We start from the raw sequence: 15,293 nt of genomic DNA on the forward strand, positions 1-15,293 counted from the left end.
TCTAAATGTAACACACTGAAAAACAAGCCCTTACCGGAGAAGAAGAAAAGGGGCAGGCTGATGAGAGCTAGTGCACCACGGCTTTGAGGAGTAAGATTCATATAACACTTGATTGTATGTTCACGCGATTCTTCTGGTATCAATGAAACCAAAAGAAACACAAAAATCCAATGATATCTGACGAACAAAACCATCGCAGAGCACAAGGAGAGGGAGAGCAAATGAGAGAGAGAGAGAGAGAGAGAGAAGATGAGAGTGATTTCGGGGGGAGGGGGGCGATAATTTATGAAGAATCCGGAAACCCCAGCCCCAATATTATATACATTGATTGTCCCTACATGGGGTGAATGGGAAATCTTTACATGGATTTATAGAGTTGTACTAAATAAGTTATATAAACTCCCACGCCTATGCATGCTCATGGGAATATAGATCCATTACAAGTTGGCATCCTTTTCTTCTGAACTTTTATGAATGGTTGTCAAGTCGACCAAATGTCGCATGGTGGGCCTACCATGCGGGCAATTCCAAGGAGACTTCAGCTCCGCCAAATGCTGGAGTATCTGAAACATCAATTTGATAACGAAGTTCAATCTCTAATATTTAAAATGATGACGCTGACTCATTAAAATATAAATAAAAATTGGGAGGACAGAATGGTGCAAGCAACGAAACACTCCCAAGTGTGACTAGAGGAGGCTTGGGAAATCATGTAGATCAAAGTGAAAATCCATCGGTACTCGGTACCCCCTAGTCCTAGTGTGGAATTTAGCAGTAAAAGATGATGCTTCACATAGAGATATGGTTTAATTCAACCTAATCGAGATTATTCTAGAGTATTCACCTTCTGCATCTCATTTCTACCGAGTGCATCTCCAATCATAACAGATGATCTGCATGCACGTGATGCCAGCATTGCACGAACTCTTGTAGGGCAAACAGAGTCGTAAGTGTCCATTTTGTAACTACCAATTATTGAGCATTCCCCTTGACTGTCAGCAAGTGTAGAAATCAGGTCTTTGACATCTGTTTCAAAAAAGATAATAATAGTAAATGTCTTCTGCACACCATTTTATCAATATGCAAGCACTTTTATCAGAAAATTTTGCAATAGTATTGCATGTCAAGTCATGGTAACAAATTTGGCAATATGGTCATGACATTCAAAAAAGGCCTTCATAGTTGCAAACTATAAAAATCTGAAGGTAACAACAACCTTCAACTCCAAAAGTAACGTTTTTACTGAATGGGACAGCTTTTAATATAAAATGTCGTCCAGGTGGAGCATAAGGATCCTCATCCAAAGAAAAGCCATTTTTCCTGAAATTTGAAATGATTACCCATATTGCAATCAGACAATATAAACTAGTTCAGAATTCGAAAGGATGAAAACAAAAAACATAGAAAAGAACCAAGTACAAGTGAAGCACAAATCTTACCGCTATGTTAATTTATAAATTAGCATGCGCTTCAACTCAACTGGCATGTTCATATATGTTACAATGAGTCAAATGTATGTGTTCAGCATGCATGCTTGCATAGGCTTTGCATATCTGGAATTGAACTAATGTGTCTAAAATTTTGATGTGGAAATGCGTATGCAAGGTATGTTTAGTTGGAGGATATTTTCCTAAAAGAAAATAAAGGTGATGACACTGCCAGCTGGGCATATAGGCCAGTCATAATCCTGCTAAAAATAGGTTTGACAAGGGATTTTGTAGCTGATGTAAAGGGAAGAAATTTAAAGAACTATAACACCTACAATCTTTGATTGAATTGAGGGTCCTACACAGTCAATACTTGACCTCCCTGCTTACAAAGATTTCAACCCTAATTTTGACAGTCACTCTATCCTCAGCAATTTCGCCAGCAACTCCTTTAAAATCCAAACAACAGCTAAGTTCTCTTTTTGTTCTGATATATACTGAGAGTCACAGCATGCTTGACAACCATAATTGTCATAATGCGGCAGGTGCCCCTATTTTCAACCAAAGTTACAGTTCCAGGAACTACTACAGATTTTTCACAGGACTTTAAAAATTTGCTCCCAAACAGATTTGAAGCCTCATAACTACAGTGCCATCACTCATAACAGCCTAAGAAAATATGAACAAAACAAAGTTATTCTATTGGTTCAGCTGTAAATTAACAGTTTTTTTTTTAAAAAAGAAACACAAGTAAATAAAACATAAGCAGCTTAGGTAGTACCTAATTATGTGCATGTGCATTGAAGCAACCACTTCTTCTTCAGGAGATAACTCCAACCTCAATGGCCTATATATATAATTTTGGGAGCACAGGTTTAGAATTCAAGTTATAATAAATGCACAAATAGAATACGCAAGCAATAATAATAAAATGCATGGAAGACAATCAACTACAACCTTTTAATGCATTATTAAAGTCAAAATCATCACTCAAAAAGTTAAAATCTACCTCAGCACAAAGATTCTTCAGAGCAATGACTTGTAAAATACTACAACACCATAATTAGTCCGTCCCCATTGATAGACAAGCTAAATGCAAAGTTGAATGGCAGACATATTGGATACCATTTGAATTCCTAAGGTTCTAGCAGATGCAGACTGAATATAATCGATTCATACCATCTGAATAGGGCGTTTTCATATGCCAAGAAGTTCAAATAAAGGGGTAACTGACAGGTCTGCAATCACCGCACGATAGTTTTCAATGGAAGACGATCTGAGCAACTGCCCATCCTACCACCTCTACGTTCTTAAAAAACAAGAAGATTGGTTTTTTCATGTGTGCATGAGCATGCTCAAAAAGCAAAGCTAACTATCTTCATATGAACAACATAATTGAACTTTCACATTAAACATCAAATGTCAAATGATGAGCATTTAACTTGGAACTTGAAAATAGCCCCATAATTGGAAACGTATAATGCATTTAGCTTGATATTTTCCTTTTGCTTCCTCACATTACAAAATTACAGATATATAAACATATTGAAAGAAAAAAATCCCACTCCATAATGCAACTCAGAGACCTGTCAATTTAATCAGACAAAGCATTAGTAACAGTAAATACAACGTTATAAAGTGGATACCAAATTTCTTGCAAAAGATTATATTTTAGAAGGGAAGTGAAGTCAAATGCTTTTAGCAAATGTACATATATTGTCTATGCGGTATCACTATAGTGATCATGCACCACGCATCACACCAATCATTAAGCATTCCAAGTAGAAGCATGTTTAATAGAGGAAGCTATACGACAGAGTTGAACTTCTCACCGGAGCAAAGGCTGTTGGTTCAAGATGGTTGATTGAGAAAGATGCTCAAAATTGTACTTCTCATCAGCAGCATGCTGAAAACAGAGAATATATTTTTTTTTTTTTATATAAAAAGAGAGTATCGAAAAAGTCTGTGACTGCAATGGAGAAACTTGAATAAAGGAGCATTTACAAGAAGCTATGGTTCAATAAAAAGTTTCGGTGGCAGCTCAATGCATAGGTAGCTTAGGCAATTGCCTAAGGTCCCACCCCAACACAAAGGCCCCCACCAAATAATAAAAAAGACGGCCTTTGTATCCTTAATTAAAAAAAAGGCCACATAAAAGCAAGTCCCAACTGATTGGAGTGGCTGGTGATATTGGAGGATTGGCCAGTATCCTAGGATGCAAGTTTTTGTCTCTACCTATGAAGTACTTGGGCCTGCCAAAGCAAAATCCATAAGGGAGGGTCACTTTGATAAAGAGCAATGTATCCAATTAGCCCACTTACTATTTGTCACTTTTCCAAATCCCAATTGGGAGAGCGCCTTGGCTTGAGAAGCTTCAAAGGGACTTCTTGTGGAGTGAAGTCAAGGATGAGTACAAGCTCCACCATGTCAAGTGGTCTAAGATCTGCACTTCAATCTTATTAGCCAGGGATAGAAATTTAATCATGTTTACCAAAGTTCCTTTCAGCAATGGCTATGGAGGTACGCCACAGAGAGGGAGGCTTTGTGGCGGCTGATAGTGGAAGCCAAATTTGGTAGTGTGTGGGGCAGATAGGCTTCAAATGAGATTAATTGGCCTTTGGGCTTAAGAGTATGGAATGTTATTAGAAGGGTTTGAGGGGTTTTCTGGTTTCTTCAGTTTTGAGGTGGGAGATGGGTTGAAAGTTAGATTTTTTGCTTGATGTTTGATGAGGAAATCAGCCATGAAGGTAGCATTCCAGTTTAGTATTTCAGGCTATAAGGAGGTTTCATTAGCAGAACTTAGACAACTTTCTTACAACAAGCTGCAGTAAAATATGACTTTTCTCAGATCAACACATGATTACCACGTGGAGGAAATATCTTCATTATTGCATAAAGTATATCCTGTGAGGGTAAGAGGGATATTCGAGGTCAAATCTTTCTACCATTCACTCATCCCTGAAGCTGGAGATTCCCCTCAAATTGCTTATGAAGGAATTAGGCTTATTTGAGGGTAGCATTTTTTTGTTGGTCAGCAATCCTTGGGAAGTTTCTTATAGCCTAAAACTTGAGAAAAGGATGAATCATAAAGGAGTGGTGTTGCATGATCAAGCAGAGTGGAGAAAGCATTGATTATCTCCTACTTCACTGTGAGGTGGCTAGGGAGTTATTCGTATCAATCTTTCATTGTTTTGGATTCGAGTGGGTCGTGTCCCAGCAAGAGGTGGAGATGTCAGCATGTTGGGAAAACCCTTTGGGAAGCTCAAGAAACATTGAAGTTTGGAGGATGGTTCCTGTAGAGTCATTTGAATCTCTATCAGATGGGCCCAATGATATGAAGAAAAAGGCCCATATAACAGGTCCAACGGTCCAGACCCATAGAAACACCATACACTCGTTACCACAGGATTGTATCGCCCCCAAATAAGATTACTATGGTAATTTACACCGATAGCAGATACATACCCCTAAGGAAATGGTAAGATATTCGGGGTATTAGTCCCTGATATGTCAACCCATTCTTTATGCAATCATATCCCGAGAATATGGCAACCCGGACCCCGAGCTTTGGGGAAAATAAACTATCCTTATCAGCAACAGTCTACCCCTATATAAGGGACCAATGCTAGCAGCCCAAGGCACAATTTCAGACCCCCCTCTCTTGCTGAGCAATACACTCGTATTTCTGACTTAGGCATTGGAGGTGTACCATGCACACCGGGCCACCCTTTTTTCTTGTTACAGGTTTGAGGTCTTGATCAGTTGGCGGTGAAACACATCAACAACAATTCCTTTGTGCTTAATGTGGTGCATTTGGCAGGAGTGTAATGCTAGAACCTTTGAGGATGCGAGAGGATGGAGTTAGAATTGAAAGCCATTACGCTTAAATCACTTCATAGTTGGATGACCTCCCACAACAGTTCTCAATTTGCTAGTTTTGTAGATCTTATTAACTTTGTTCCTTTTTATCTTCTATTGGTGTGTTTCTCTTGTATACTTTTCATGTACATGGTTGGCAACTCTCTAAGCTATTAATAAGATTGACTTGCTCATAACAAAAAAGGCCCAAAAAGCCAACCCCCGCTCCAAAAGAAGAACCAATGCCAAATGCATTTTGCCTACATAAAGAAGTGAAAACAATTCATACACCAAACCTTAGGGTCAAACAACTTAGGATAAAAAGAAGAGCTAGTGCCGAAAACATCTGCCTAAAACAAGAAGTGCCTTTTATATTTCCTCATGGATTACGACAAGGGGATCCTTTGTCACCTTTTCTGTTCGTGATAGTTATGGAGGCTCTAAGTAGGATGATCTCGGTTATGGTTGAAAACGGACTCTTATAAGGGTTTCCGATTGGCAACACGGACAGGGAATCTATTATCATCTCTCACCTCCTGTTTGCAGATGATACACTTATACTATGTGAAGCAGAGCCAAATCAGATGCAAGTGTTAAAGATTTTACTCTTTTGCTTCGAGGCCGTCTCCGGGTTAAAGGTGAATTGGGAAAAATCAGAGTTGGTGCCCATGGGGGAAGTTTCTAATATTCGCCACCTAGCGAGAACGATGGGGTGTAAGATATCTTCTATCCCTATGACTTATTTGGGACTTCCTTTAGGGAGTGCTTCGAGGGCGTCTGCGGTGTGGGATTCAGTTATCGAAAAAATAGAGCGAAGATTGGCAGGGTGGAAGAGGTTGTACTTGTCAAAAGGTGGAAGGACTACATTGATAAAGAGTACACACTCTAACTTACCTACCTACTTTTTATCTCTTTTCCCTATACCAGCAAGTGTGGCGGTTCATATTGAGAAGCTCCAACGAGATTTCTTATGGGGGGGCTTGGGGGAGGAGTTCAAATTCCACTTGGTTAAGTGAGAGCAGGTGTGTCGTCCTATATCAGGGGGAGGCTTAGGGGTTCGAAACCTAAGGATGTTCAACCGAGAGCTATTAGGCAAATGGCTTTGGAGATTTGCCAACGAACATGATTCTCTATGGAAACTGGTGGTTGCGAAGAAGTATGGCGGTCTATGGGGGGGGGTGGTGCACTAGAGAAGTAAGGGGAGCTTATGGTGTGGGGTTATGGAAACATATAAGAAGAGGATGGAGGGTCTTTAATCGACATGTAAAGCTTCGTGTGGGCACGGGTTCAAGAATCAAATTCTGGATAGATGTATGGTGTGCTAGTAGGGCCTTGAAAGACTTGTACCCTCCTCTGTTCCAGTTGGCTAGAGATAAGGAGGCTTCAGTGGCAGAAGTCATGGGGTTAGAGGGAGGTCAAATTCTTTGGAACATTAATTTTAGTAGGGCTGCACAAGACTGGGAACTAAGTATATTTGAGGACTTCTACAGCCTCATATACTCCATAAGACCCAATAGCCAGCAAGAGGATGTGTTGAGGTGGTCTCTAACAGACAAAGGTATTTTTTCTGTTCGCTCTTTCTATAAGACCCTCACCCAGGAGCCCACCTCTCCTTGTCCCTGGAGAAAAATCTGGAGAAATAAGGCTCCTCCTAAAGTATCATTCTTTGTGTGGACTGCATCCTTGGGTAAGATACTTACTACAGAGAATCTGAGGAAAAGAAGGATCATTATCGCCGACTGGTGTTGCATGTGCAGAAGAGGGGGAGAGTCGGTCAACCATCTCCTTCTACACTGTGATACGGTAAGGGTCCTTTGGAATGAGTTATTCTCACGACTGGATATGGCTTGGGTTATGCCTAAAACTGTGGAGGCGGCACTGGCTAGCTGGTCAAATATAAGGGGCAGAAAACCAATCAAAGCTATCTGGAAGATGATCCCTCTATGCATCATGTGGTGTGTATGGCAGGAGCGAAATGAGAGGACCTTTGAGGACCAAGAAAGATCAGTAGAGGAGCTTAAACTTTTATTTTTCAGAAAACTTTGTAACTGGGCTATTGCTGTGGATTTTGATGGCATGGCCATGCATGATTTTCTTGTCTCTAATGTGCCTACCTAGTTAGGGCGTTAGAGTTGTAATACTGGCTTTGCCATTGATCAATAAAATTTGTTTATTTATCAAAAAAAAAATATTTCCTTTTCTTCTCCTTTCATACTCAACTCTCATCTTACGTCACGTCATTGGTTTTAGCCAGCCATAATAATGAGTTCCACCACCCATAATCATGATGCTAGATTCTATTATTCCAAACTTTGTGTTTTAGAAAATATAAAGAAAAGGATTCACAAGAATGAAGGGACTTACCTGATCCACAATAAATAAATCTTGATCTAACTTCCCAATAATAAAACCAAGGTTGAACTGCCCAATTACCTATATACAGAAGCAAAGGTTGGTCAATACCAATTAATCATAGTTGAAATGTACACAATGCCTTGCATTATTAAGGTGGGTCTAAAATTGTGTTTAGAAAAACTAGAAAATCACTCATCACACAGATTAAGTTGGACTATCATCGAAGAAGCTTAAACCCGGACCCATTACGTCTATATCAGGTGTATCAAAATATGTGCGTATCCATGAAAAGGATCAAATGACCTGTAAAAATCTTTATTTATCGCAAGATAAGCCTTTTGCATCAAAACAGAAAAATGCAAAAGGATCAGTCAACCAGGCAAGCAAACTGACCAGGTACTTTCTATTTTATTCTTTGTTTTTGGTCCACTTAATGGTAAACTCAAGTTAATTTTTTAATGTATGAGAATATATAAATAATGAACAATGCGCACAACCACCTTCATTCTACCAAAGTCCTCCTTTCTGAAAAGTCTTTCCAATTCAGTGGTAGCTGCCGCTAAAGCCTTTTCCTTTCGGTCCTCATTATCCAGCTCAGAAAGCTCCAGAGTCGCAGCGGCATAGCACCTGTCAAAGAACATTAACATTCCAGTCCAGCTAAAAACAGAGCATAATCATAACTTTTCCTTTTCCGAATGGATTCACTACATAGACCTTTTCTTCTTCATTATTCCGGGTTTGTAATCATTAAAGCACAATGAGGATAGCCTCTGCTGCCTCTTTGTCTTCAAATCTTCAAAACTAAATTGCAGTGTGGAACACATCTGTGCACCAGAAGAAGGCTTTGTAGCGTCTAATACGGAACCAGAGGAAACTGAAGGAGTTAAAATTGAAAGATCTTACTGATGCATGGTTGAGATCCTTGCTAGATGAATCAATTGATACTGTAATAGAAGAAGGCACCGCTATCTCTTGATCCACCAGTTCCTGATTGATACACTTCATCAGAAAGAACAATAAAAAAAACTAAGAAAAAAATAGACTACAATGGATAGCAATTACATCTAGGGTTACCTGTAGATAATATCTATCACAAGATCCACAGTTTCAAGGACATAAAAAATAAAAATAAAGCCATATATCAAAGATCTTTTGTTCAAACATGTTATCCAACCTAACATGTCATGCAGGATCAGTGAAAGCTTATCATTGATTGGTCATGTCACCAGATGAACTTATAATAGAGTTGTTTCTAAATTTGAGATAATTAACTATTACAAATTTGGGAAGTAAAATTAAGCACTGAGGATCACTTAAAAAAAAAAAAAACAGTTTGTTGCTCTATTCGTTGAGCAGTGACAGATAATAAAGAAATGGGCTTTTAGTTAACATTTATGAGGGAAAGTTATAAAAAAAAAAGTTAACATTTATGAGGGAAACTTTAAGCACGAGATGATTCTTTACTAGTGAAGAGTAACAGGTAATCACAACATTCTCATTTGCGTTAAATACCAAAATAGTATATGTGGTTTGCCTTTTGGACAAATTGGTCCCTATACTCAAATTTTGAACTTTTTACTCCCTCTGCTTTTAGTTTTGATTTTGCATTAGTCCACTATTAATAGTCTGTTAAATATGCCACATCAGCCCCGGCGATTGAATTCCATGTGTAAAAAAACCACAAAATTATTTTTAAAAAATAATGAAAATTCTAGGTTTGCCTGGTTCACCTGACCTAGGCAAGACTAGGCACGACCCAAGCTGTGCCTAGGTTTCGTCACCACTTCGGTGTGACCCTCAAGTCATTCTTTCTTAACACCATTTATCGTTGGATGCTAGTCCATAGTGTTGCTTTTTCTATTACTACTTTTAAGAATTTTCTAGATTGATTTTCTGTTGCGTGTTAGGTGTATCCCTTGTATATTTCTGTATATTTCATATGTTCTAGGGTATCACCCTTTATTACTCAATAAAATTTATCTTATTTATTAAAGAAGTATTGCAAAAGAAAAAAGTCCAATTATGTCACATCTTATAGCAAGAAAATCATAGAATTTTATTAATGTAGAATTTAAAATAAAATTCCTAAAAAATGTAGATTTAAAAATTGAAATATAAAGAAGATTTTTTCCCTCATACTGGCCTTTTACCTCACATCATTTTAAGATGCCTTTATCAAAGCTGACAGGAAACAAGATTGAAAACCAATGATAAAAATAAAAGAAAAAATAAAAAGAAAAGAATGGCAAGTATAGAGAATAGATAAACACACCTTTCTGGGTTCTGCATCATTAGGATGGCCTCCAGAAGAAAGTGGATTTCCAATTTTACCGAGGATCTTCTCTGCTTGGAGATACTTGGAAGGCTCATTCTCATTCATTATAGCAGAATTATCCACCCAATCATTGCCAGCTGAGGATCTAGAAACTGCAGACTGCCTTTTAGACTCACAATCCCTTAAAGGGGAAGAAAGAGTTTCATTTCTAAGGACAGGCAGTTCAGATAATGCTGGACTAAGATTTTCATGCTTTCTTTTATTGACAGTTACAAATTTGTCGAGTGCAGATTGAACATAACTTGAACGACTGCTAGAATCTGTACTGGCAACAATTTTATTCTCAACTGCTCGTGTCGAGGGGGAAGCAATTTGATTGGTTTTAGAACTGTTGAGGAGGCCAGTCAATTGCCTACAGTCGTCAGCCCTCTTGGTGCCATGTGCTCTAAAGGTAAAATCTTTCTCCATGAATTTGTCATTACAATTTTGGATTGATCCTTCTAAATCATGTAATTGGTGCTGGGTGCCTTCAACATTTTTTAGGGGACTCACACTCTCTGTGACATCCTCCTTAATAACTTTGGGATCACTGACATCTGGAGATGATTGTTTTAAGAACAAAGCAGATTTCTCATGAGGAGAACACAACTCAGAGCTATTTGCCTCCTTGGTATGCTCCTCAACTTTATTAACAGAATAAGAGGCATTACTTGGGGAATATATCTGCTGTAAACCCTCCCTCAGGGCATGCAGTATGGAGCTTTCATCAGAAAAAAATATTTTCCTTTTATCAGGAGTTACATTGACATCACATGCTCCTTTCGGAATGGTAAAGTTCATGATTGCAATGGGGTATTGCCGGGAGTTTGCACCTTTATAGAACTCATTCACCAGCTTGCCGACTTTAGGCATATCCACTGGTCGGTCATTTACGAAAAAGAATTGTCTATCTCCCAAGTTGCGTCCGCTACTCTGTCCAGCCTTGGAAAGGAATCCATCAACCTTGCAACAGTCTGATATACATATATTCACAGGCTCTAAGCAGTTAAAGACACTCATGCCAAACACTGTAATGATGTTATCTTTAAGGGAATCACTTCCTTGTGTTTTAAGAACCACAGACTTTGCATTTTTCCCTGTTGTGTTAGAGCAGACTAACCGCACGCCTTTTGCAATTAAGGCATAGGCCTGAAAATTGAAAAATAAAGCCTTGGATGATAAACAACTATGAATAAAATGAAACTTATAGCCAGATGACATAATTGTTTTGTCCAATGGCAGGATGATATTAGGAATGCACTCAAAGCACAATCATGATTAAATAAAAAAAATGGAGTTTTGTTTACAAGTAGAAAAACACAAAATTTTATGTCACATATATGAGAAACTTACATTCAATAATGAAATAAGCTTCCCATATTCCTTGCGGATATTGCGCTTGAATTCTTTGCTTCGCACTGGCAAATTGGAGAACAACTTCTTAACAGTAACTGTGGTACCAATTTGACGTGCCGTTTTCTTTTCAGCTGCCAATGAGCCGGAATGGTCATAAGTCAAGTGTGTTGCAACCGATTCATTCTTTGTCCTAGTCTCAACAGTCAAATTCCCTAAAGCACAAAGAGAACTCAATGCCTCCCCTCTGAAGCCAAATGTGGTCAATGATTGAAGATCAGGAAATTCAGATAATTTTGATGTATGATGCTTGAGCGCCAAAACCTGCAATAATTTGAAAACAATAATTATATGTTACGCTATGCATTGAACAATTAATGACCGTAACAAACATTAAAAAATCTCTAGAGAAACCAAAGTTGGCTGAAATTCAAATGCATTAAAAAGAAATGAGCAGAAATTTCAACAACTAAGTGCATTATACACTACTTTTCCTCCAAAATGGATTTACTGAGTGAGCAGAACTTCAATAACTTATATCCATAATTTCATGGAGAAAGTTTTTTTCAAATAACTGACAATTATGAATATTTGTTGTTCTCCTCTTTCTGTATCTTTTCGTGTGATAACCCAACATCCTCTGTTTCTATGAATTAGGAGGACAATCGGCATTGGATGGGTCAAACTTTTAGGGATAACTCTCTTTACCTAGGCACCGGCTGCCATGGCCCAAATGAAAGTCAATAGACTTGTTGCTCATAATTCAAGTGGACATTTGGTCATATTCATACCGGTTTCTCATGTTGAACCATAGATTGAAGTCAATCGCTACTAATTCGAATCTTAATCATGTATTAATGACGATAGATGCATTTGCCATACTGTTAGCATTTGGATGAACCAGGGTAAAATATATCAGATTTGGTTAGGTTTCAAGAGAAGACCTTTATGCATTCGTTCCATCTCCTGCTTTCATGATATTCTGTATGGCAGACCCGTATCAAATATATAGCGCATTTGGACGCTCTAACTAAAACGAATCCTACTTCAGCAATTAGCTACTCCATTACTGTGTTCTCATGTCAAAGTTAAGCCATGCAAGATACTGTGAGCGAGAGCAACTCAAGTCCCATCAACAAAACGCCTATTGAACTCAAACAAAAGGACTTAACAGGATCAGAATCTCTGTTCACAAATAAAAGTTGCGCTTTGCTACACTACCAGACAAACGAAATCCCTACTAGAAATAGTAAGGCACCCCATTTTTTGGAAAAAATAACACAAAAGCACCTTGAAGTTATTGGGTGAAATGCCGGACCCATTGTCGATGACCTGGAACCACTCTTCGCCGTACTCTTTCAGAGCGATTTCAATGCTGGTGGCTCCGGCGTCCAAGCTGTTCTCGACCAATTCTTTTACTGCGGACGAGAGGTTCAGAATTACTTGGCCGGCGCAGATTCTGTGAACCGCGCCTTTGTTTATAGGCTTTATCACGGTTGGAGAATCAGCTGGAGTCACTGCTGCTTCCATCGAAGCCCTAATGGGAGGAATTCTCACATAATAGACGACGGATTCAGAATCGCAAAGTGATTTTCTGCGAAAGGAGAGAGTACGAGAAACCCTAGTTGGCTGTTACTGTTTCCAGATTTGCCGCCAAAACTAAGGCTGAAACTGAAGCAGATTTACCCTCAGAAAGTCATTGTTTATTTTTTCAAAGGGCAAAATACATTACAACGCTGGAAAATGGTTTAGTGTTGAGTATAATTTCTTTTTAATAATCTCATGTATAGTGGTGACTGTGTAAGTATTATATAATTATTTTAAAAAAGAATTAAATTTATAAATTTATTTTTTTTATTTATGTAAATTATGTATTTATTAATTTTATTTTTAAATAATTATATAACATTTAAATATTTATGAATACAGATATTATTTCTCTATATAAGGATATTCATTTTTTCGGTACAAAACAAAAAAAGTTTTGGCATTCATATTTCATCAGTGCTTAAGGTTTTATTATAATATTAAATATAATTTTAAAGGGTATAAGTTCGGATAATTTCTTAAAAAAAATGTGAGACAGATCATAAAAATAATAAAATTTTCTCATAAATATTAGATATAACTCAAATTTAAAAAAAAAAAAAACTACACAAAAATCACATATTCTAAATCTAAAACTATATTAATCATCTTTTTATTATTTTAGATCCATTTATTTCTGTAATGAGTTATGATACGCACAATCGTGAAGTGTGTAAGCGTCGTATAATCGTTTTGAAAAAGAGTGAGATTTACTCTTAATTTTTTTTTTTTTTTTTCATATGAATCTCATATGTATGGATCAAATCAACAGCCTATAATTTAGCCTCGGGATAAAATCGAAAATTAAGCTAAGAAATAAAACCAAGAAGAGATAAAATAAGAGACTCAGGTTCAGTTTGGTAAGTAAGAATTTTGAGATAAGAATTTTGAATTTTAAGTTGAAATATTAAAATATTATATTTTAATATTAAATTATTATTATTTTAGAATTTGAAAAAGTTAAAAAAAAAAGTTGAATTATTTATTATATTTTATATGAGGATTTGAAAAAATTGTAATGATGAGATGAAAATTTTGAATTTGAGATGAGAATTTTATTCATCCAAACCGAATCTCAGACTTCTAAAAGGAAAAGACTTCATAAAGCAAGTTGAATCCAATCACTCTAAGGAAATATACATCTATATAAGGCAGAGCCTCTCCACAAATTCTACACACAAGTTCTCTCCACAAAAGCTTCCTATGTTTAGACTGAATTCCTCCATTGTATTGAGCAACGTGAGGCCATGAAAGATTGTAAAATCACTCATTATAGTGGATTTCGTCCCTAAATAATCAGTGAACAAGGTATTATGTCGAACCATGTAAATATCTGTATATCTCTTTATTTACTTTTATTTGCTTATTTATTAGTTATTTTATGGATGAACGCGAAGAACATCATATCAAAACCTGAATCACTGTCGTGGGCCAAGGATGACTCTTTCCTCCCTTTTAGCCTGTTGTGTAAATTAGGACATTAATAGTTGGAACCGTTTGTAGGGGTCAAATCAACAATCTATAATTTAGTTTCAGGATAAGATCAAAAATCAAGTTAAGAGATAAAACCAAGAAGAGATAGGATAAGAGACTCAGACTTCTAAAAGGAAAATGATTCACAAGGCAAGTTGAAAACAATCACTCCAAGAAAATATATCTTTATATAAGGTGGAGCCTCTCCACAAATTCTTTACATGATTATAAGTAGATTAAAAAAATATTTTTTAATTATTTAATATTTTAAAAATATTAAAAGAAAAATAATTAATATTATTTTATAAAAATATAATTAATAATAAGAAAAAACATCGTAATTCTATAAATAAAGTTAGTGTAGGGATGAAGTTATACTAGAAGGAAGGAAAAAGGAAACACAAAAATTATTAAAATATTAAAATAAAAATACTATAATCAGTGATTTCCTCGCCGCTGGGAGCCCGGGAGCATGCTAGAAGCCACCCATTAGCCGCCCAGGAACTTTCGAGACTACCGATGGCCACGCCCGAGCCCACTGGCATTGTTTGTTGTTGAAGAAGTGATTCTCTCCCGGTGGCATGGCTGGATCTGATAGACAGAGGGATGCAGTATGCTGCTGGAAGCACCACCCGACGACAAGTCGCTCTCCATCAAGTCAGTCAGCAACCGCCTCTATCGCCAACACAGTGGTCCTTTACCTCTAACAAGTCCTCACCTCCACCCGCAGCACAGTTCTTTACCTCCGACAAGTCCTCACCTCCACCCATAGTGCGAAAGAGCTCCGTTAACAACTATTCACGTATTGTGGACTTTGCTGAGCACGGGAGCCCATCCATGGTTGACTGAAGTTGCAAGTGACCATCGTCTTGCTCACTGGAGTTGTCTACAACCCATGGGAGTTCCTTGCCATCAAAGTTCTAGCG

The 15,293-nt window shown here is 37.4% G+C and overlaps 1 protein-coding gene across 4 annotated transcripts; it reads right to left on the reverse strand.

Moving 5' to 3' along the window:
• Nucleotides 1-256: 256 nt before the first annotated feature.
• Nucleotides 257-13,045, reverse strand: LOC122318398 (DNA mismatch repair protein PMS1). Of its 4 annotated transcripts, none has more exons than XM_043135696.1 (12): nucleotides 12,598-13,041; nucleotides 11,308-11,631; nucleotides 9,913-11,103; nucleotides 8,544-8,639; nucleotides 8,355-8,464; nucleotides 8,141-8,267; nucleotides 7,650-7,718; nucleotides 3,260-3,333; nucleotides 2,209-2,274; nucleotides 1,217-1,320; nucleotides 845-1,026; nucleotides 257-563 (listed from the first exon to the last, which is right to left on the reverse strand). In XM_043135696.1, exons 1-12 carry the CDS (start codon nucleotides 12,835-12,837, stop codon nucleotides 438-440), a joined length of 2,709 nt encoding a protein of 902 aa, XP_042991630.1. In that variant the 5' UTR covers nucleotides 12,838-13,041; the 3' UTR covers nucleotides 257-437. The 4 variants fall into 4 exon arrangements, 3 of the variants coding, with proteins under 3 accessions (XP_042991630.1, XP_042991631.1, XP_042991632.1); XM_043135697.1 differs by having other exon boundaries at nucleotides 8,544-8,627; nucleotides 12,598-13,040; XM_043135698.1 differs by lacking the exons at nucleotides 257-563; nucleotides 1,217-1,320 and having other exon boundaries at nucleotides 854-1,026; nucleotides 12,598-13,044.
• Between the last annotated feature and the right edge of the window lie 2,248 nt (nucleotides 13,046-15,293).

The sequence above is a fragment of the Carya illinoinensis genome, chromosome 8, assembly GCF_018687715.1.
Source record: "Carya illinoinensis cultivar Pawnee chromosome 8, C.illinoinensisPawnee_v1, whole genome shotgun sequence".
NCBI lineage: Eukaryota > Viridiplantae > Streptophyta > Magnoliopsida > Fagales > Juglandaceae > Carya > Carya illinoinensis.

Excerpts from the sequence above, each read along its gene's own strand:
- LOC122318398 (XM_043135696.1), bottom strand. The coding sequence starts at position 12,837 with ATGGAAGCAGCAGTGACTCCAGCTGATTCTCCAACCGTGATAAAGCCT. Across the intron at positions 8,640-9,912 it reads ATGATGCAGAACCCAGAAAG|TGTATCAATCAGGAACTGGT; the intron begins GTGTGTTTATCT and ends TTTCTGATGAAG. Across the intron at positions 1,321-2,208 it reads ATGCACATGCACATAATTAG|GAAAAATGGCTTTTCTTTGG; the intron begins GTACTACCTAAG and ends TTCAAATTTCAG.